This window comes from Bos taurus, chromosome 12 (genome assembly GCF_002263795.3).
Source record: "Bos taurus isolate L1 Dominette 01449 registration number 42190680 breed Hereford chromosome 12, ARS-UCD2.0, whole genome shotgun sequence".
Lineage (NCBI taxonomy): Eukaryota > Metazoa > Chordata > Mammalia > Artiodactyla > Bovidae > Bos > Bos taurus.
The window spans coordinates 50,746,028-50,767,355 of record NC_037339.1 but is presented as its reverse complement, the minus strand read 5'-3'; the positions used below and the strand labels follow the sequence as shown (position 1 = coordinate 50,767,355).

Here is a 21,328-nt window from a genome sequence, read left to right as displayed (position 1 = left end):
TGAAAGTAAAAAAAGAAACAACATATGCGGTTACAAGAAAGCCAACATTAGTTTCACATTCTTTACAACATTTTCAAAAAACATACATGTCACTCATCCATTTCCAATATTTTCTTCAGGCCCAAGAAAAAACAACCAACCAAGAAAATACACCAAGAAACAAAAACCAGCACTGTCAACAATAGTGAATAGGTCTCTAAGACCATATAAACACACTTCTACACTGAAGAACATGTCCTTAAAAATAGTTCCACATTTGTTAAAGAAAGGTAATATTTGATTCTGTTTTAACAGTTTATGAATCCCTTCCATTATAGTTTAGTTCTCTTCAACCTAAGAATACCTTTTTCTATTAATCATTTGTACTGATTTTTTTCTCAAACTTATCCATGTTTTAAAAGGTAGCTACGCATGCATCCATTTTCCCCCAAATTACCCTCCCATCCAGGCCATCAGATAACATTGGGACAGATGGATATGTGTGTATATATGGCTGGGTCCCTTTGTTGTTCACCTGAAACTGTCACATTGTTAATTGGCTCTGCTGCTGCTAAGTCGCTTCAGTCGTGTCCGACTCTGTGCGACCCCATAGACGGCAGCCCACCAGGCTCCGCCATCCCTGGGATTCTCCAGGCAAGAACACTGGAGTAGGTTGCCATTGCCTTCTCTAATGCATGAAAGTGAAAAGTGAAAGTGAAGTCGCTCAGTCGTGTCCGACTCTTAGCGACCCCATGATCTGCAGCCCACCAGGCTCCTCCATCCATGGGATTTGCCAGGCAAGAGTACTGGGGTGGGGTGCCATTGCCTCTACCTCAATACAAAACACAAACTTTAAAAAATGGGGGGAAAAAGTTGCCTAAAGTAAATGGAAGCTACCAGTCAATGTCTAAATAAAGGATAAATTTCAACCCCAAATGGGCATATTCACTAATACCTTAAAATATAGTTGCCTTAATTATATATTTTATTTAAAATACATTTGCTGTATAATTTTTACATAAGGAAAATTCACAGGAATTTCCCAAACAGAGCTCAATTTCAGCTGCTAATTACAATACTGATGAACAAATTCAGTTGTTATCTGTTGCTGCTGCTGCTGCTGCGGCTGCTAAGTCGCTTCAGTCATGTCCAACTCTGTGCGATCCCATAAACGGAAGCCCACAGACAGAAGACCACCAGGCTACCGTCCCTGGGATTCTCCAGGCAAGAACACTGGAGTGGGTTGCCATTTCCTTCTCCAATGCATGAAAGAGAAAAGTGAAAGTGAAGTCGCTCAGTCGTGTCCAACTCCTAGAGACCCCATGGACTGCAGCCCACCAGGCTCCTCCATCCATGGGATTTTCCAGGCAAGAGTACTGGAGTGGGGTGCCATTGCCCTCTCCTGTTATCTGTTTCCAAACCACTAATGAAACATTAAGAAGTGAAAATATATTACGTTGCTTTCATCACTGTTAATTCTAACATGTGCCAGGCGATTACCAATTCTGTACGGTGTTTTCAAATCTGAGCCTGATAATTACAATTTATAGGTATTTTGTTAAGCTATATTTCACATATATTTTTCTTGAGTATACACTGTCTCTAATGAAAGAATATTCTAGAATATAAAATATTAATATTTTATTATTAAAAAATAAATTTTAAAAATAAATAAGTAGCTTAAAAACAATGTTTGTTTGTTTTGCCAGATTTAAAGGGTGCAATGGAATTCATTCAAACAACCAACTAGTAGCCACTGGTAACTCATTCAAGGCTATGACTGCTTTATTATCACCACAGAATGACTGGGTAAAAATTTAAATCCATCAGAATGTACCCAAATAGGGTAACAGTTACCTCAGAATCTAACATTGAAAAGGTTTCTGTTGTTACAGAATCTGCAAAGATATCTGTAAGTCTCCAGATTCTGAAACATTTTTAAAACCCAGCTTTGACACCTAAAATTTAAGAGTACAATTTGGGGTTCTAAATCTAGATTTTTGTGACTTCTATTTTTTTGTTGCAGTGCTCTGATAACAGTGTCAAGCCATGTAGAAATTTAATACTATAATAGTGCTTTTCTACTATGGCTGCCTGTTTAATCAATCATTAATCACTGCCAGGAAACTAAATTTGAAACAGTGATTTTTCTATTCAATAATGCTGCCACAAAAAAAAAAAATTTTCTTTATTCTTTAACAGAGCTCCAAAATGGAAGCAAATATAGGAGAAACAATCAAACATTCTGCATTTACTGGTCTCCCCTTCACAATGGGCAACAGAAAAAAAAAAAAAAATCTGACACTTGTGGAATGTCACTCCTTCAACATTCCAGAGATTTATATATACACTTGAGTGTGCTAAAAATAAAAAAAGACAAAAGTCTCAATTTAATGACCTTCAGAATGTTGTTCGACAGGATTCAAAATTACAAAACAGTGGCTTATGAAGACTTAGTCTGGTGAACAAAAGCTGTTTTTCTGTTTTCATACTTTCTTCACACAAAGATCTTTAGACAACTTAACACAGATGGCAGAACCACCCTTCGACTATAAGCATTTCCTAGAACTGTTCCTCTTTGACTCCTCATTTCTTATTTGTGCACTGAAAACCATGTAGGAAGGAAGGCTTTCTCCCTTCATGGTCACAATATTTTTCTTTAATCAGTAGCTGAAAAGCTAGAAAAGAGTTGAGCAAGTTTATAAGAAATGACAACTCCAATTTAATTCTTGTAGTTGTTCCCTACGAAGCAAGTATTTCTTGAATTCTATGACTGGTGGCTTTTTGCAATGCACAGTACTAACACTGAAACATCACTTAACAGAAACATAATTCTAGCACAGTGTCAATCAAGAAAGTCACAGTAGTTGATCTCTAGTTTGGCATGGACTTTCCTCCAGGAACTTGACTCTTAAAGTGTAATCTTTCTGAGATATAAAAAGTTAGACACCAATATGAGCTGGGGCAACTTATAAAATGTCAGGGAAGTCTGACATCAGTTGTCCTTATTAAAGGAACAGAGTCATAACTTCCTCCTCCACCCATTTGAGTCACTGGTGACATTGGCCAGAATAGTCCATTTACCTGTTTATGTCACTTACCATTTTTGTATTACTGTGTTAGTAATATCAAGAGAATTTTTTAAGACAGTTTCTAGAATGGATGATAACACAGCCTGTTCTCAGTTAAGTCAATGGAAGGAAGAAAGAAGTAGAAGTAAAGGAAAATAGCACAGATAAATGATGTCTCCCAATAATGAGTTAATGGACTCCTCCCTCAGAAAATTTCAGAGCTATTACTCAGCAATAACATACACCCAGTGGATTGGCGTCTTCCACTCCTGAGCATCTGCATATGTGTACAACATGGACATAACCACAAGGAAAAACAACACTCTGGATAACCTGCGAACTACCTCTAAAATATGGTGTCACTAGAGGAAAATGCAGTTTTACTTTGTCAACTGTGAAAATGTTAAGTGTCAGTTCTAAGCACTAGAGTATGGAGATAATTCTCATACAGTTTCAGTAAAAAGCAAACATCCAATCTGATTATGTTTGTTTGCAATTATTTTTATATACAACTAAAGGAAGAACTTCTAGGGTATTTCTTCTGGGGCGAAAAATAGGTTTCATGAAATTTAAACTTCTGTGAAATTTAAGTCTATCTAAATGAATAGGGAGGGCATAGTCTTCAGTTCAGTTCAGTTCAGTCGCTCAGTCGTGTCCAACTCTTTGCGACCCCATGAATCACAGCACGCCAGGCCTCCCTGTCCATCACCAACTCCCGGAGTTCACCCAAACTCCTGTGCATTGAGTCGGTGATGCCATCCAGCCATCTCATCCTCTGTCGTCCCCTTCTCCTCCTGCCCCCAATCCCTCCTAGCATCAGAGTCTTTTCTAATGAGTCAACTCTTCGCATGAGGTGGCCAAAGTACTGGAGTTTCAGCTTTAGCATCATTCCTTCCAAAGAAATCCCAGGGCTGATCTTCAGAATGGACTGGTTGGTGCCACATGAGAGGATACTACTCTCTTTCACAGATAGAGTTTCTTTGCATAACAGTGTTAGTCACTCAGTCATGTCTGACTCTTTGTGACCTGATGGATTGGAGTCCACCAGGCTCCTTTGCCCACAGAATTCTCCAGGCAAGAATACTGGAGTGGGGAGCCATTCCCTTTTCCAGGGGATCTTCCAGAACCCAAGGATAGAACCTCGGTCTTCTGCATTGCAAGCAGACTCTTTATTGACTGAGCCACCAGGGAAGCCCCTTTGCATAATCAGATCAGATCAGATCAGTCGCTCAGTCGTGTCCGACTCTTTGCGACCCCATGAATCGTAGCACGCCAGGCCTCCCTGTCCATCACCAACTCCCGGAGTTCACCCAGACTCACGTCCATCGAGTCAGTGATGCCATCCAGCCATCTCATCCTCTGTCGTCCCCTTCTCCTTCTGCCCCCAATCCCTCCCAGCATTAGAGTCTTTTCCAATGAGTCAACTCTTCGCATGAGGTGGCCAAAGTACTGGAGTTTCAGCTTTAGCATCATTCCTTCTTTAATTATACATGTGGAATTCCTAAAGGCAACACTGACTCCAAGTCACTGGCTGTATTCAGGAACCAAATAACATGCTAACCTTCAAGCTACCTCTGTGCACAAGGAACAACAGGCAGTCAAGGGATCGCTTTATTTCCCTGCACCCCTCTTATCCCACCCCTCTAATCCTAGGTAGAATCATACCACAACTCCCCAAGCTTTCATCAAGCCATGGCATAAATATGGCCATGTGCTTTGCTGGCATACCAGAGATTTGCTCTTTGGGGAAGATGAAAACCAGAACACCTAGAGGTAAAACTAGGAAACAACTATTCACTTTCTATCTCCCAAGACAGAACACTCCCACGAAAAGGCGTGACTCCGCTCTTTCCTCTAGTTTTACCTACTGCTTTTCCTCCTCCTCCCCAAAACGTACCGCTCCCTCCTTCTAAGGAGCTGACTTACAGAACAGATGTGAGGAAGTTGCCTCTGTTCAGAAACCTCGCCACCAGTGAATGTGACCTGACTTTAAACATAAAAGTCATAGGTGACACTCCCAAGAAAACTGCACACAGAGCTCAACGTGGCGTCTGGCTCAGTTATTACAGGCTTTCAAGAGAACTAGAACGTGATGCCCTGTCTCTTGGACTCCAGGAACTAGCTCCAAATGCCAAACCTCATTTCCCTTTTATTGGAAAGTTCTGAGGCAGAGGTAGAAAATCGAGAGGCATCTTTTGACTTCCTATTTCCAAAGATTTTTACAAATGTATTAGAAAGACTGACATCAAAGAGCATATCAATGCAATGAGAATGAACTTCTTAACCTTCAAGTATTTGGTCAGTCATTCACACAAACATATTTCTAATCTTTCTGTTGGCTACATTTTCTAAATATATATCCCCATATGAGTCAAACTTTTCCTATCAGTATGCAAAATATTTGTTTAAAAGATATAATAAAAACATTACATATTCCTTGACAAATTAAGGAGCAATGCCCTGTTTTATGTGTTACACATCACTTAATCACTTGCCTAGGTTTCTTCTAGATGCAGACTGTGCTCAACAAACAGGTGTCAACTAGAGACAGAGCAGCCAAGCAGTGAAGGTGCTAAGAGGACACAAAGATGTCCTCTCATTCCCAACACATCTCCTAGGACTTGTCGAGGGACCTGGCATCATCAAGTATTTTATAAATCTACAGTCTAACTTCAAACACAGAAATTTTTCTGTGAATGATTCAAAACTTCTATCTTCTTAGAAAGCTTAGAAAAACTTCTTAGAAAGCTTCTTAAAAGCTCAGAAAAACTTTTTTAGTTTCACTCAAATGCTAAAAATGATTTTGTGCTTTTTCCAAACAGGACACCTCCCCTTTATTATTTTCTCTGTTGCCAGATGAGTTAAACCGCATTGTTCTCTCCCAATTGTCAAATGCTGTTCAAGAGCGTAAGCTATCAGTTACATTAATTTAGAGTGGCTACCTTGAGTAAATTTCTTACCAAGACTTTTAATTCATTATCTCCAGCTAAATTCAAAAATTGTGATGTTTTAAAAATAAAAAGCACCTTGAGGAGTAATCACACATTCGTGGCAAAGTAATAAGTATATACAATTTAACATTTTTAAGTTAAAAGGCATTCAATACAAAATTCTATGATCACTTTAGTATTTTCAAAGACTGTTAGTAAAGTTAATATAACTTTAATTTCTAGAATTCCTGTGGTAGTAATTTTGAAAACTGCTGAGTCAGCATAGAGTACAAAGAAATCGTTAACAATACATGCTAAGATGGCAAAGTACATGGAGCAGCAAGAAGCGAGTACCAATGCAGCTGATAATCATCATTTCAGGGTGACAGGACTTTCTTTTCAGCCTCACTGTGATGCCTGAAGCATCCTCAAGTGAGCCTGGCAAAGCTTGAGCCTTCTGAGAGCAGAGTCCTCTTATTTTTGGTGAACTCAACAGAGCACTAATGGATCTCACTGAGTGACAGGACATTTGCCAGTACCACAGTGATAGCAACAGGTGTCTACAGGAGGACTCTGGGTTCCCGTACTGGTTCTGTATTAAGTAACATCACAAATTCTGCTCTTCCCTTTATGTCAATCAGAGGATTGTCATAGTCAAACTTAGGTTTCTTCCAGTGTTTGCCTCTGTAAAAATGCCTGGATGTGTCTGTATGTATATCTTTATCCATGCTGCTTATGGTTCCTTACATTCTGTTTCAAGATGAAATCATCAGTGTCAAGCTGTTGGTATTGTCTGTGTGTGTGTGCTTAGTCGCTCAGCTGTGTCTGACTCTTTGTGACTCCATGGACTGTAGCCCACAGGCTCCTCTGTCCATGCGGATTCTTTAGGCAAGAATGCTGCAGTGGGTTGCCATGCCCTGCTCCAGGGGATCTTCCCAACTGAGGGATCAAACCCAGGTCTCCCGCATTGCAGGTGGATTCTTTACTGTCTGAGTCACCAGGGAAGCCACCGGGAATGGTCTAGAAAGCAATCTGGTAATATGAATCAATTTACTTTGGCATCAGCAGGCGGCACTCCTGTGCCCACCCGATGGCGTGAAGGACAGCCACACAGTTTCCCAGTGCCTATCAGCTCCTCACTGCATCATCTCCCCAAGTGCTATGGCTTTTATGAGCACTGCTTGTCAGGGATGTAAAAGTTGTACCAATGTTTTATGTACCACGTTTTAGATATTGAAGCTCTTTTTAATATTTCCCACTATGAAGAGTCTTTATGGATATCTTCTTCCCCATGCCCACCAACAGTACACAAGAGTTTCTCAAATCATATAGTTTACCATTACATTTTCAACATACAAACTAAAAGTCTCACACACTTCTCTAAACAATAAACCATGTTCTAAACTTTTTCACTACTGCTTTATCCCACAGTTCTTATCTGACTTTCTGACTGATGACTGTCAGTATGTAAAAATTTTAGAGATCAAGTCTCTCATATAGGCAATGACTCTACTTTTTAATTGATGTGATACCATTATATGCTTGCCCTTTTTGCAATATTCAGTTCCCTTTAACACTTCTCATTGCACAGACCAGAATTCCTATACTTTCAACATTTACTAGCCAACACATGTGTTTCCATTTACCTACCTGAGAGCCTTCAATGTATCAAAAAACTACTTCAAAAATAACCTCTCTCTGATCAAATCTAATATAAACTGTTTATATCACATACATTTAGCACATACATTACTCCCATTTATTTTCAGTAGAACAGCAGTCTCATTTTTTACCTCAGAGGCCCTCCATTGACATGGTATATGCCCTCCCCTTAGTAATTTATATTTAGGGTGAGAAAGCCCTGTAGATAGTACATGCAAGTTCATGAAACAGGACCAAAGCTTTCAACCTTAAAGTTTGAGGTCACAATGTTTTAAAAACTCCTGAAAAATTTGCAGTCCATCTGTATAATACAACTACCATTTGTTGTTCAGTCACTCAGTCAAGTCCGACTGTTTGAGACCCCATAGACTGCAGCACACCAGGCTTCCCTGTCTTTCACCAACTCCTGGAGCTTGCTCAAACTCATGTCCACTGAGTCGGTGATGCCATTCAACCTTCACGTCCTCTGTCGCTCCCTTCTCGTCCTGCCTTCAATCTTTCCCAGCATCAGAGTCTTTTCCAAAGAACTGATTCTTCGCATCAGGTGGCCAAAGTATTGGAGTTTCAGCTTCAGCATCAGTCCTTCCAATGAATATCCAGGATTGTTTTCCTTTAGGATTGACTGGTTTGATCTCTTTAAAGTCCAAGGGACTCTCAAGAGTCTTCTCCAACACCACAGTTCAAAAGCATCAATTCTTCAGCACTCAGCTTTCTTTATAGTCCAACTCTCATATCCATACATGACTACTGGAAAAATCACAGCTTTGACTAGACAGACTTTTGTCAGCAAAGTAATGTCTCTGCTTTTTAATATGCTGTCTAGGTTGGTCATAGCTTCTTTTCCAAGGAGCAAGCGTCTTTTAATTTTATGGCTGCAGTCACCACCTGCAGTGATTTTGGAACTCAAGAAAATAAAATTCTGTCACTGTCTCCATTGTTTCCTCATCTATTTGACATGAAGTGATGGGACCAGATGCCCTGATCTTAGCTTTTTGAATGCTGAGTTTTAAGCCAGGTTTTTACTCTCTTCTTTCACTTTCATCAAGAGGCTCTTTAGTTCCTCTTCACCTTCTGCCATAAAGGTGGTGTCATCTGCATACATAAGGTTATTGGTATTTCTCCTGGCAATTTGATTCCAGCTTGTGCTTCATCCAGCCCAGCATTTCGCATGATGTACTCTGCATATAAGTTAAATAAGCAGGGTGACAATATACACCCTTGACGTACTCCTTTTCCTATTTGGAACCAGTCTGTTGTTCCATTTCCAGTTCTAACTATTGCTTCTTGACCTGCATACAGGTTTCGCAGGAGGCAGGTAAGGTGGTCTGGTATTCCCATCTTCTTAAGAATTTTCCACAGAAAAACTGACTACCATTACAGAAGTCAAGTTTTTAATTGACATTTACCAAGTCTACCTTCAACTGTAAAAACTAATTTAAAAAAAAAAAAATATGTTTTGCTATATGTGGAAATAAGTTATAGAAAAAATAACTGTGAAGCTTAAAAAGAGAGCACAAAGATAGCAACTGTAAAACACTACCATGAAGAGAAGGCAGTTAATTATCTTTATGAACTTGAAGGATTCCCAATACTTGCATCTCTGTTTGCCTGTATGTGGGTGCTAAGTTGCTTCAGTCATGTTCAACTCTTGGTGACCCCATGGACCATGGCCTGCCAGGCTCCTCTGTCCATGGGATTCTCCAGGCAAGAATATTGGAGTAGGTTGCCATGGCCTTCTCCATGGGATCTTCCCAACTCAGGGATCGAACCCACATTTCTTCATGTCTCCTGCATGTGCAGGCAGGTTCTTTACCACTGGTGCCACTGGGAAGCCCTTGCTTGTTTACTATTGGGTTATCAAATAGTATAGAAACTTCAAAACTTGTATTACTTTAAGTGAAAACAAATAGTTCTTATTACTTAAATTTTAAATGGCTATAATATAGATCAGGGTCAACAGGTTGGTAAGCTGGAGAGTTGTATGAATGCAACTGTCCTCAGGAAATTCAAAACAGAAAGAGCTGTAAGAATAAAAGCCTTCACTCTTGCGGATGGGCATTATACGGAGCCCCGCACAGAAGCCCCAAGAACCCTCTGATGTCACTTTCACTCAACACATGCATGTCTCCAACTCTAACAGAGGAAAGAGCTCTCTCACATGAATGAAGTGGCCAGGTTCTCTTCTCGTCTGATGTTTTAAAACAATCACCTGAGTAGCCCATAGTACATTCACAGGAGTATTTTTTAATCATTTTTTCCTTCTTCTTTTGAAAGCATCTTCAACAGAATCCTAGATCATTTCAGGAAGACAGGATAGTATTCACACAGCAGATATAAACAAAAATAGGATTTCTCAAACTAATAGGTGAATGTTTATTTGCTCCACTCTTTCCAAGCTGCAAATCAGGGAAAGGAAGGCCTGGTGACAGTATGAGAAGAGTTTGCTCAACAATGTGAGCCATGAGTTCAAAAAGGCATCAATGTCTGAGTGGCTAACTTGGGATGGAGTAAAGACTTGGCATAATTCCAGAGATGGGAAGTACAGACTGACTAAATAGAGACACACCCAGTAAGATTACCTTCAAATACATCTTCTTACTTCATAAGGATCATAAAGAATGTTTTCATTTAAATATTTCCAAGATTGCTATCACAAGATGACTATGAAATTACTCACATCACTAGCTGGATATGCCCCAACTAAATATATTTAGAGAAGAGAAATAATACTGCAGAACCATGGAGCAAGACCAGATTGTGAATATTTTTAAGTATATAGTAAAGGAGTCTTCATGAACTCTAATAAACACTGAAGAGAGGAGACAGATGAATGGATACTATGAATAAAATTCATAGAAAATTATAACAAGGAGCTGACATCACCTTTTAGACTCCTGTCAATCCTTTTACTAATTAGAAAATCCCTCAAATTAGATTTTGTTCCCATTTCACTGTTTAATAAAGCCAAGAGAGATTACATGCCAAAGGCATACAGTAAAATGATTACTACAACAGACTTTAACCAGGGAAGTATTCTTTAGCCCTCCACTGATTAGATTCCACAGTCAATCATATTAAATGATACTAAAATGATTTACAGAAGACACTAACTTCAATAGCCACTCAGATTAAAAAGCAATAAATGCACATAACTACCTTCATTATTCAGATGTGTATCTTGTCTGAAACCTCAGTGCAGCGTTTATACCCAGTTTAAACTATCTGAAATGTCAGTACACTGCCAGTTGGGAAAAAACTATAATGAGCTCATTTCCTCCAACTCCTGACTTTGATATTCCAGAATGCCAGTTCAAACTACTACTAAAGCATAAAAGGCTGCTGACATTGCTAGATAAAATAGTAAGAAAACTCTTTAATGGTGATAATGAACTAGGATGTCTAGAGATTTTTAAAGAGGCAATATGCAGACCCTATATTTCACAAGAATTGGTCATGTTTCTGGCAATGAACTAAATAGAAGTCAGCCTTTTCTTATAGAATATTTTTAAAATCTGAATTTATTCTTTAAATCATATTTCAGCTAAGACTTGATATCTCAGATGGGTAAAATATTTGCAGAGACAGACAGTCTAATATATTTTGTTGCTGTTGTTTAGTCACTCAGTCGTGTCCGACTCTTTTGCAACCCCATGGACTATAGCCCACCAGGCTCCTCTGTCCATGGGATTCTCCAGGCAAGAATACTGGAGTAACTTGCCATTTCCATCTCCAGGGGATCTTCTTGACCCGGGAATTGAACCCACATTTCCTGCATTGGAAAGGGGATTCTTTACCACTGAGCCACCTGGGAACTCCCTGCTATATTTACCACTAATTTAAAAGTCAAGGTTTATAATACCAGACTTCTGAGCAATAGGTTTTACTTTCCTCTTAGAAATTACAACTATTCAGGATGATGGGATCAAATAATGATGCTTAACATTTAGCAGACCAACCAGCTAGGCTTTTCTTTAGTTATAAATTTATACAGAATATAATTACCTTGACTTTTTATCTGCTGCTGCTGCTGCTAAGTCACTTCAATCATGTCCGACTCTGTGCGACCCCACAGACAGCAGCCCACCAGGCTCCGCCGTCCCTGGGATTCTCCAGGCAAGAACAATGGAGTGGGTTGCCATTTCCTTCTCCAATGCATGAAAGTGAAAAGTGAAAGTGAAGTCGCTCAGTCGTGTCCGACTCCTAGCGACCCCATGGACTGCAGCCTCCCAGGCTCCTCTGCCCATGGGATTTTCCAGGCAAGAGTACTGGAGTGGGTTGCCATTGCCTTCTCCGAGGACTTTTTATCTACCCTGGATCTATTAGGTTAAAATGCATTCATTAACCAGGGTTATAAACAATGAAATTCACCAGGAAGAGTTTTGGGTTTTTTTTTTTAATACAAACATCATGTAGTACTTTGGGATCTCATCTGAAACTAAAATTGATGATTAACACAGTTAAATATTTACTTATACTACTTTTGGGAATATTCATTTTAGGAATGCTGCTGCTAAGTTGCTTCAGTCGTGTCCGACTCTGTGCAGCCCCATAGACGGCAGCCCAGCAGGCCCTGCCGTCCCTGGGATCCTCCAGGCAAGAACACTGGAGTGGGTTGCCATTTCCTTCTCCAATGCATGAAAGTGAAAAGTGAAAGTGAAGTCACTCAGTCGTGACCAACTCTTAGTGGCCCCATTTAAGGAATACTGGGTACTAAATAGATTGACTACTTATTTGGTAATGTACAAAATCCCAAATTGATGTTACTTAATTAGGAAACAAAGAATGAGCTTCTGGAGGCTGTGAATTTAAATGACATTTTAAAAAACCAATGTATCTGTCTCTAAACATGCATCCAAATGTTTGCTGTGGCCATGAAGGTAGAACCATGTATTTAACCTAACAATGCTGCTTGTCATCAAAATATTTTTTTTTAAATCAACTCTGAATATCCTCACTGGTGACAATCTACTCAAATTGGATATATTTTTTGGAAATCACCTCAAGTAAATCAGAGCCCAGGCTGGTACATAAATTGCATTTTAAATAAAACACTTAAGTGTCACTGCTGCTGCTGCTAAGTCGCTTCAGTCGTGTCCGACTCTGTGCGACCCCATAGACGGCAGCCCACCAGGCTCCCGCATCCCTGGGATTCTCCAGGCAAGAACACTGGAGTGGGTTGCCATTTCCTTCTCCAAGGCATGACAGTGAAAAGTGAAAGTGAAGTCGCTCAGTTGTGCCCGACTCTTAGCGACCCCATGGACTTCAGCCTACCAGGCTCCTCCGTCCATGGGATTTTCCAGGCAAGAGTACTGGAGTGGGGTGCCATTGCCTTCTCCGTTAAGTGTCACTACAAGTATGTTTAATGACCTAGTTCTGGAAAGTCTTGCGGGACAACATTCAGGGTATTACTAAGCCAGCTATCCGGCGTCTGGCTCGTCGTGGAGGCGTCAAACGTATCTCTGGTCTTATCTACGAAGAGACTCGTGGGGTGCTGAAAGTGTTTCTGGAAAATGTGATCCGGGACGCGGTCACCTATACGGAGCACGCTAAGCGCAAGACTGTTACCGCCATGGATGTGGTCTACGCGCTCAAACGTCAGGGCCGTACCCTTTACGGTTTTGGTGGTTGAGCAAAGCATCTAGCTTGAAACCTTTAGAAAAGTGTTGAGTAATAACTCATCACTGGAACTATAAAACCATGAAGTGACCTCTTTGAAAAGATCACCTATTTGGGTTGTTAGACGTGCATTCCTAAGTCTAAAAACACCTCTGTGCTCCATAGGTCTGCCTCCTACATAAACCGAACTACCCCAATCCTGACTTACAGGGCTTGCAATTGACATCAAAGTTATTTTTGTAGCAAGCTTCTAAATAGTGTATACTCATAGCTAAGGTTTCAGATCACATGTGTCTAACAGTCATTTTTTTCCCTCCATCTTCTGAACACATTAAAATATATATAATTTGCAAACCAAGATAAAGTAATTTCCTTTGAATGATCAACTGAGCTGACCACATAGCCTACCAAGATTAAACACTATTTGGCTACAATAACTCTAAATGTGGCATCAGAAAAGGACAAGAAACCTCCCTTAAACTTTCCTTGTGGCCCTTGTTCATATAACCGTCCTACTCTCTATTATGTAGAATTGCATGAAATGGACATTTTCTGTAGGTCATTGACGGTTGAATATCAACACTTAATAAGGTTCAACTTAACAACACTGCTCTAAGACAATGAAGTTTGAAACCTACCAACAGAGTGGATGAGAGAGAGACTTTTATCTTCATGGCCATCTACCTAGTAACAACTTGTATGTACATAAAGTTTGATAGTTTATAGAAACCTTGATATATGTATTGGGTTGGCATAAAAGTTTGTTTGGATTTTCTGTAAGATGTTATGGAAAACCCAAACAAACTTTTTGGCCAATCCAATATTATGGGAACTTTGTGAATTAGGTAGATCAGATGCTCTGATCTCCACTTTATAGACAAGAAAATAAGGCTCAGATATTGTCATTTGCTCAAATGTCTGAAAGTATGAAGCAAGGAATCAAACCTAGGCCATGTAACTCCTGATCCTTGCTGTAAACAACCTTCCTATAAAAGGATAAACAAAATCATCTAAGTCTGAGCACACACATTCCCAGTGCATGCTTGTGGACAGATTCCATAAATACGTATGTCATAAGTGCCTAGATTGGAATACTTAAGTGCTTTCAAAAATGTTAGTACATTCTTAAGTACATTCTTATACTTTATTTGCTCACATCTGCAATCTGCACCCTCACCCAGGAGTTCGTCCTTCCATTCCACAGCCTGCTTGCCCCTCACTCTCAAAGGTCACCACCTGGCAAATTGTACTCTGCCTCCATGGGGGAACAAAATATTACATTAAACAGACACTTTAGGCTCTATACCATCAATCATGGCACAAGCCTCTTAGGATAACCAAAGCTTCAGATGTGATTCTTAATAACATCATATTAATTGAATGAATGGCTGGCCCATAACTCAAATTGACTGTGGTAATGTAATGACTCCACTTAAAAGTTCAAAGAAGAAATTTGCTAAACTCCAATACTTTGGCCACCTCATGCGAAGAGTTGACTCATTGGAAAAGACTCTGATGCTGGGAGGGATTGGGGGCAGGAGGAGAAGGGGACGACAGAGGATGAGATGGCTGGATGGCATCACTGACTTGATGGACGTTAGTCTCAGTGAACTCTGGGAGTTGGTGATGGACAGGGAGGCCTGGTGAGCTGCGATTCATGGGGTTGCAAAGAGTCAGACAACGACTGAGCGACTGAACTGAACTGACTGAAAGTTGTTCTATAATTATCACTATGTACTGATGAAGGAAACAAGTTACATATTAACTTCTAAACCAGGCAACTCTATATATTAGAATACTCACAGCAAGTGAGAGCTGGTGTTATGTGATAAGGCTTTCTCCTCAACCATCCACCACTACTGGCCCATCAAGCAATAATAGAATCTTTCTTGTTTACTAATTTAAAATAATATATATTTCACTAATGCTATCTGTAGATACAGAGACCGATAACCCCTCCTACTATCTGGTACTGTGGGGTGTCGATTTGCAGGGATCAAATCTCACTTGTTACCAGGAAAACATGTCAGTGACTATAGTGGCCACGGAGTGGGGGATAAGACCCCTCATAACATGCACGTGTGCACACACACAGATACACACACACCTTTGCTTTTGAATTATTTTTTAAATGCTTTAAATACTTACTCACACAACAGAACACCATTCTCTAGAGAGGCTCGAAAATCCTTTGTCTCGAAATTCTTCTCTGTTACTGCCTGAAAGACAGATTTGGGGATTAATTTTCTCTTAATCAGGAATAATACACAAGTCAAATTCAGTATCAGATTAATTAATAGGCATCCAGAGTCATACTTAAAGAATGTGCAGATATCACCAAAAGTTGTTCCACATAGGAAATTGTACGTGCATTTCTATGTTACACAGAGAGTGGTTAACGACTTTAGTATGAACAAATATAAACAGAAAAAACCACAGCAAGTGTTCTCTATAATACAACCATTTTATGCAGGATAAACAAAACTTAGAAGCTTTATTTCTAGCATATTTTCTATTTTTAAAAAGCCTAAAAGCAACCTATGCTACTAATGGTAAATAAAACCAAATTAAGGTATAACCTTGAAATATCAACTATACACACACATCATTAATTTCAATTCCACTCTGAAATCCCTCAAGTTTCACTACAAAGATGTATAGCAGAGGGCTAATATGTTTAAGGATATGACTATACTTAAACATCCTCATGAAATGTCCCTGATTTGTGTAAAGAGCTATTTACTGTAATATCCTAAAAAGAAAATCATTAAATCCTGACACTGACAGACAACAGAGAGAGGGAATATGGTATATACTTTAAACAGACAAGTCCACACTTGGGGCTTTTATATATGAGCAGGCCATGCCTATGGTTACTAACAATGTTCTTCGTGAAACTGCTGAGAAAACGTCTACCAATTCTATCTTCCCCTGCCTTTTGAGGGTGAGTGGTTGGAGGAAAGGGGATCCCATAGAGAGAATGTTCAGTTGCTAAGTCATGTCTGACTCTTGAGACTCCATGGATGCAGCATGCCAGGCTTCCCTGTCCTTCGCTATCTCCTGGAGTTTGCTCAGATTCATGTTCACAGAGTCAGTGCTATCTAACCAGCTCATTCTCTGCTGCCCCCTTTTCCTGTTGCCTTCAATCTTTCCCAACATCAGGGTCTTTTCCCTGAGTCAGCTCTTGGCATCAGGTGATCAAAGTATTGGAGCTTCAACATCAGTCTGTGCGTGCTAAGTCACTTCAGTAGTGTCCAACTCTTTGCAACCCTGTGGGCTGCAGCCTGCCAGGCTCCTCTGTCCATGGGATTCTCAAGGCAAGAATACTGGAGTGGGTTGCCATTTCCTCCCCCAGGGGATCATCCTGACCCAGGGCTCAAACCTGGGTCTCTTATGTCTCCTGCATTGGCAGGCAGGTTCTTTACCACTAGCGCCACCTGGGAAGCTCAGCATCAGTCCTTCCAATGAATAGTTAGGGTTGATTTCTTTTACAATTGACTGGTTTGATCTCCTTGCAGTCCAAGGGACTCTCAAGAGTCTTCTTCAACACCACACTTCAAACGCATCGATTCAAAAACACTGGGACAACAGTAGAAGAGAAAATGGAAGCCATTCAGGGAAGGCTGCTCCAAGGACCTCCTAGGACTGGGACCCCTGCCAAGGGTGTTGGCAGATGCACCAAGCAGCTGGGACAGCAGCAGCCCTACAGATGGACCCACCACCCACAAGCAGAGGCCTTGCTCTACCACCACTTCAGGAAGAAATCCAATCTCTGAAGCCTGATTGGAAAGTCACTAATCTTAAACCCTCGGTGAACTCTAAAGCTCCTGCTGTCCTGACTCACCACTGACAGCTTTACAGTCCACTTCCAGTCCCTGTATATCTTCTGTATCTTTTCCACAACACCCAGGAGTGCCATCACTACTCATAACAATGGGTAACTGACAAAACAATGGCTCTGTCTAGCATTAAAGGTAGTTTCTCATAAGCTGGTTCTAGAAATAAGGACAGGAGCCTGGGCCAGAGGTGACACTTTCAGCTGCAGGAAGTAGCAGATCCTTTCCTACAAAGGGCATTCTCTAAGAAGGGATACATCGCTGCATGAATTAAACATTTGCTGAGTGTCTCCGTTAGATGCACTTACCTGGATAGTGGGTAGAGACCTTAAAAAAAATGCAAGGAGCTCACAGCCACAGAAATAAAACACAGAGTTTAAAAGTGCATTAAAACATATCCAAATGGAACGGTATATTCCTTCAGGAGTTACCTCAAATGTCTCATGGGTTATCCCAGCTAACCCGTGAGGCACAAACTCTTCTGAATTTCCCAAAAAAGATCCAAAAAACTCAAAGTGAGTACTGATCGCAGCTAGTGAAAACACAGTAACATCTCATTTATCTGGGAACTCCTGCATGCGTGCTAAATCGCTTCAGTCGTGTCTGACTCTTTGTGACCCTGTAGATTATGGCCTGCCAGGCTCCTCTGTCCATGGGATTCTCCAGGCAAGAACACTGGAGTGGGTTTGAAATACCCTTCTCCAGGGAATCTTCCTAACCCAGGGACCAAATCCACAGTCTCTTATATCTCCTGCGTTAGCAGCTGGGTTCTTTACCACTAGCACCACCTGTGAAGCCCTGGAAACTCCTACCCAAAGCTAAAAAACATGAACAAGTCCCAGGAATAACCAAAGCCAATGTCAAAGTCCATTCTCTCTAGTCAGTCACAGGAAAGCCCCTCAGAGCTACAAATTCTTAATTATCCACCACTGAAACTCTCTGTAGACTATGTTCCTAAGTCAAGGTAGATTAAAAGTAGTGAGGGAGAAGGAAAAAGGCGTGTGCCCCGAAGACACACAGAGAGCAGAGTGACAGTCAACAGCACTGGATGGGCCAGTCAAGAGGCAGTGTAGCGAGTGATGAAATGGAAAGAGAAAGGGCTCAAGCCAGACAAAAGCATATTCAAATTCCACTTTCATTATCGTGTAGCTGTGTGATCTTAAGCAAGCAGAACCACCTCCATGAACCCTAGTCTGTGCATCTGAAACTGGATTAATATCACCTATTTGTTAATAATGGCCAAGATGCTGTGCAATCAAGTACCTAAGGGTGGCTCACAGTGGTATATGCTTAACCTCATTACATGCATCAACCTTCGAGTAACACCCAGCAACAGACTGCAATAATTAACCCTCAAAAGAATACCTTTGTACTGTACAGACAACACTGAGTTAGATTCAGAATATTAACAAAGTAGAAATAATGGAATACATAGAGATATTCAGAAAAACCCAACTATCAGAATGGTAAGTTTCTCCAAAAAGACAACAGAAAGGCAAAATCATAGTATGTAGCAGAGTTAAGAGCATCTCCCTCCATATGTCAAAACATGAATGTACTCTTCTTTCTACATGCACATGTGTGTGCATGCTCAATTATGTCGGACTCTTCGCCACCCATGGACAATAGTCCACCAGGCTCCTCTGTCTATGGAATTTTCCAGGCAAGAATACTGGAGCTGGTTGCAATTTCCTACTTCAGGGGATCTTCCCGACTCAGGGATTGAACCTGTGTTTCTTTTATTTTCTGCATTCTATAGGTGGATTCTTTACCACTGTCCACTCCAGAAGCCCACTCATTTATAGATACTTGAATGGCCTTGAAATACGTATAATATCATATATAGAACGAGTCGCCAGTCCAGGTTCTATGCACAATACTGGATGCTTGGGGCTGGTGCATTGGGACGACCCAGAGGGATGGTATGGGGAGGGAGGAGGGAGGAGGGTTCAGGATGGGGAACACATGTATACCTGTGGCGGATTCATTTTGATGTTTGGCAAAACATTATTGTAAAGTTTACAATATTGTACAATTTTGTACAATATTGTAAAGTTTAAAAATAAAATAAAATTTAAAAAAAATTTTTTAAAAAGATACTTAATCAAAATCTAAATAATGATATAAGACCTGATTCCATTTACACTATATTTACAAAACTAAACAGATTCTTAAAAGTTTATATTTTGAGGACATGGGAATTTGGCATGTTCTATACACTACTGATGGAGAAGGCAATGGCACCCCACTCCAGTACTCTTGCCTGGAAAATCCCATGGACGGAGGAGCCTGGTGGGCTGCAGTCCATGGGGTCGCTAAGAGTCGGACACGACTCAGCGACTTACTTTTACTTTTCACTTTCACGCATTGGAGAGGGAAATGGCAACCCACTCCAGTGTTCTTGCCTGGAGAATCCCAGGGATGGGGGAGCCTGGTGGGCTGCCGTCTATGGGGTCGCACAGAGTCGGACATGACTGACGAGACTTAGCAGCAGCAGCATACACTACTGAACATAATATAAAATGACACCACTATTCTAGAAGGCAGTGTATGAAACGTACCTGACATCTTAAACACGCTACTTTGGGGCACACTATGTGCAGATCTAGGGATTTATACTAAGACAGGTAAGGACAGGACAAGACACCCGAAGAACTGCTTCACAGGATTTTGCATAATAGCAACAACTAAAAACACTCTGAATGCCCAATAAAAAGAAACTGGATAAACTGTTATATAACCATAAAACAAAACTGCATGAAACTTAAACTCATGTCAGAAAAGTATATTTATCACTTATAAAGAATACTTAACATATTCATTATAAGGCAATTTGTGAAAAAGTACAGAGTATGATCCCAATTTCTATAATTCTATGCATTATGTAAATATGCATAAATATGTGTGCATTATATAAATATAGACTAAAAATATTAACAGCAATGATTTCTAAGTTGCAGAATTATAGCTAATTATAGTATTTTTTTGCTTATGTATATATGACCAACCTAGATAGCATATCAAAAAGCAGAGACATTACTTTGCCACCAAAGGTCTGTCTAGTCAAGGCTATGGTTTTTCCAGTGGTCACGTATGGATGTGAGAGTTGGACTGTGAAGAAGGCTGAGCACCGAAGAATGGATGCTTTTGATCTGTGGTGTTGGAGAAGACTCTTGGGAGTCCCTTGGACTGCAAGGAGATCCAACCAGTCCATCCTAAAGGAGATCAGTCCTGGGTGTTCATTGGAAGGATTGATGCTGAAGCTGAAATTTCAATACTTTGGCCACCTCATGTGAAGAGTTGACTCATTGGAAAAGACTCTGATGCTGGGAGGGATTGGGGGCAGGAGGAGAAGGGGACGACAGAGGATGAGATGGCTGGATGGCATCACTGACTTGATGGACGTGAGTCTCAGTGAACTCTGGGAGTTGGTGATGGACAGGGAGGCCTGGCGTGCTGTGATTCATGGGGTCACAAAGAGTCGGACACGACTGAGCAACTGAACTGAACTGAACTGATTCTGCTATAGTAACCACAGTGTTTCTTATGCAATACACAAATTAAATTTTTATGACATTCAGAAGAAGTCAGATTCCATCAGGTTTAGGTCAATTTCTTGACCTACATTTTAGGATAAAGAAAAGGACACCAGCTTTCAGGTAGGTAATTTTTCTCATTATCTATGAAATGCATATAATCTGAAAGTTTAATAATCCTTACCATTCCTCTGTCACTAGTAAGAAGGTTGAGGTTCAGAAAGTTTAACTTTCTAGAAAGTTACAGAACCATCCACATGGAACAGACACCAAAAACCTACAGTATTTTGCAAGCACTCAGTAAGAGAATGTCTCAATTGCATCAGACACAGAGTGCTTCTAAACTAAAACACATGAAGTTGTCTTCCATCTGTGTGACTTCAAAAATAATCCCCCACTGTTAAGTGTACGAAAAAGTTAACTCAGTAAACAAAAAATGTTGAGTTAATTTTTTCAATGTTCCTGAAAATAAAAGACTTGAGTCTGAACACATAACGATTGTGCATATGTTTGTGTGTGTATTAGAGAGAAAGAGAGAGAGAAAATGTACTCTAAATGTTAATAAAATGAAAAGTTATCTGTAAATGGCTTCAGCATTTCTCCTGACATTTTCATGAACATGATAATGCTCACACTGTATATACTATCTACCTCAGCCTCAACAATGAAAAACATCTGATCACTGTCAAGTAAAATTT

The 21,328-nt window shown here is 40.3% G+C and overlaps 1 protein-coding gene across 12 annotated transcripts in view; it reads right to left on the bottom strand.

Annotated features, from left to right (window-relative positions):
* Positions 1-21,328, bottom strand: part of LMO7 (LIM domain 7) — a 220,116-nt gene that overhangs the window by 129,873 nt on the left and 68,915 nt on the right. For 7 of the 12 annotated variants that reach the window (XM_005213851.5, XM_059892261.1, XM_005213864.5 and 4 more), the window contains exon 2: positions 15,407-15,477. In XM_005213851.5, the coding sequence (XP_005213908.1) occupies positions 15,407-15,477 (71 nt within the window). The remainder of the gene's footprint in view (positions 1-15,406; positions 15,478-21,328) is intronic. The other 5 variants (XM_059892260.1, XM_059892263.1, XM_059892265.1 and 2 more) reach the window with 1 other exon arrangement.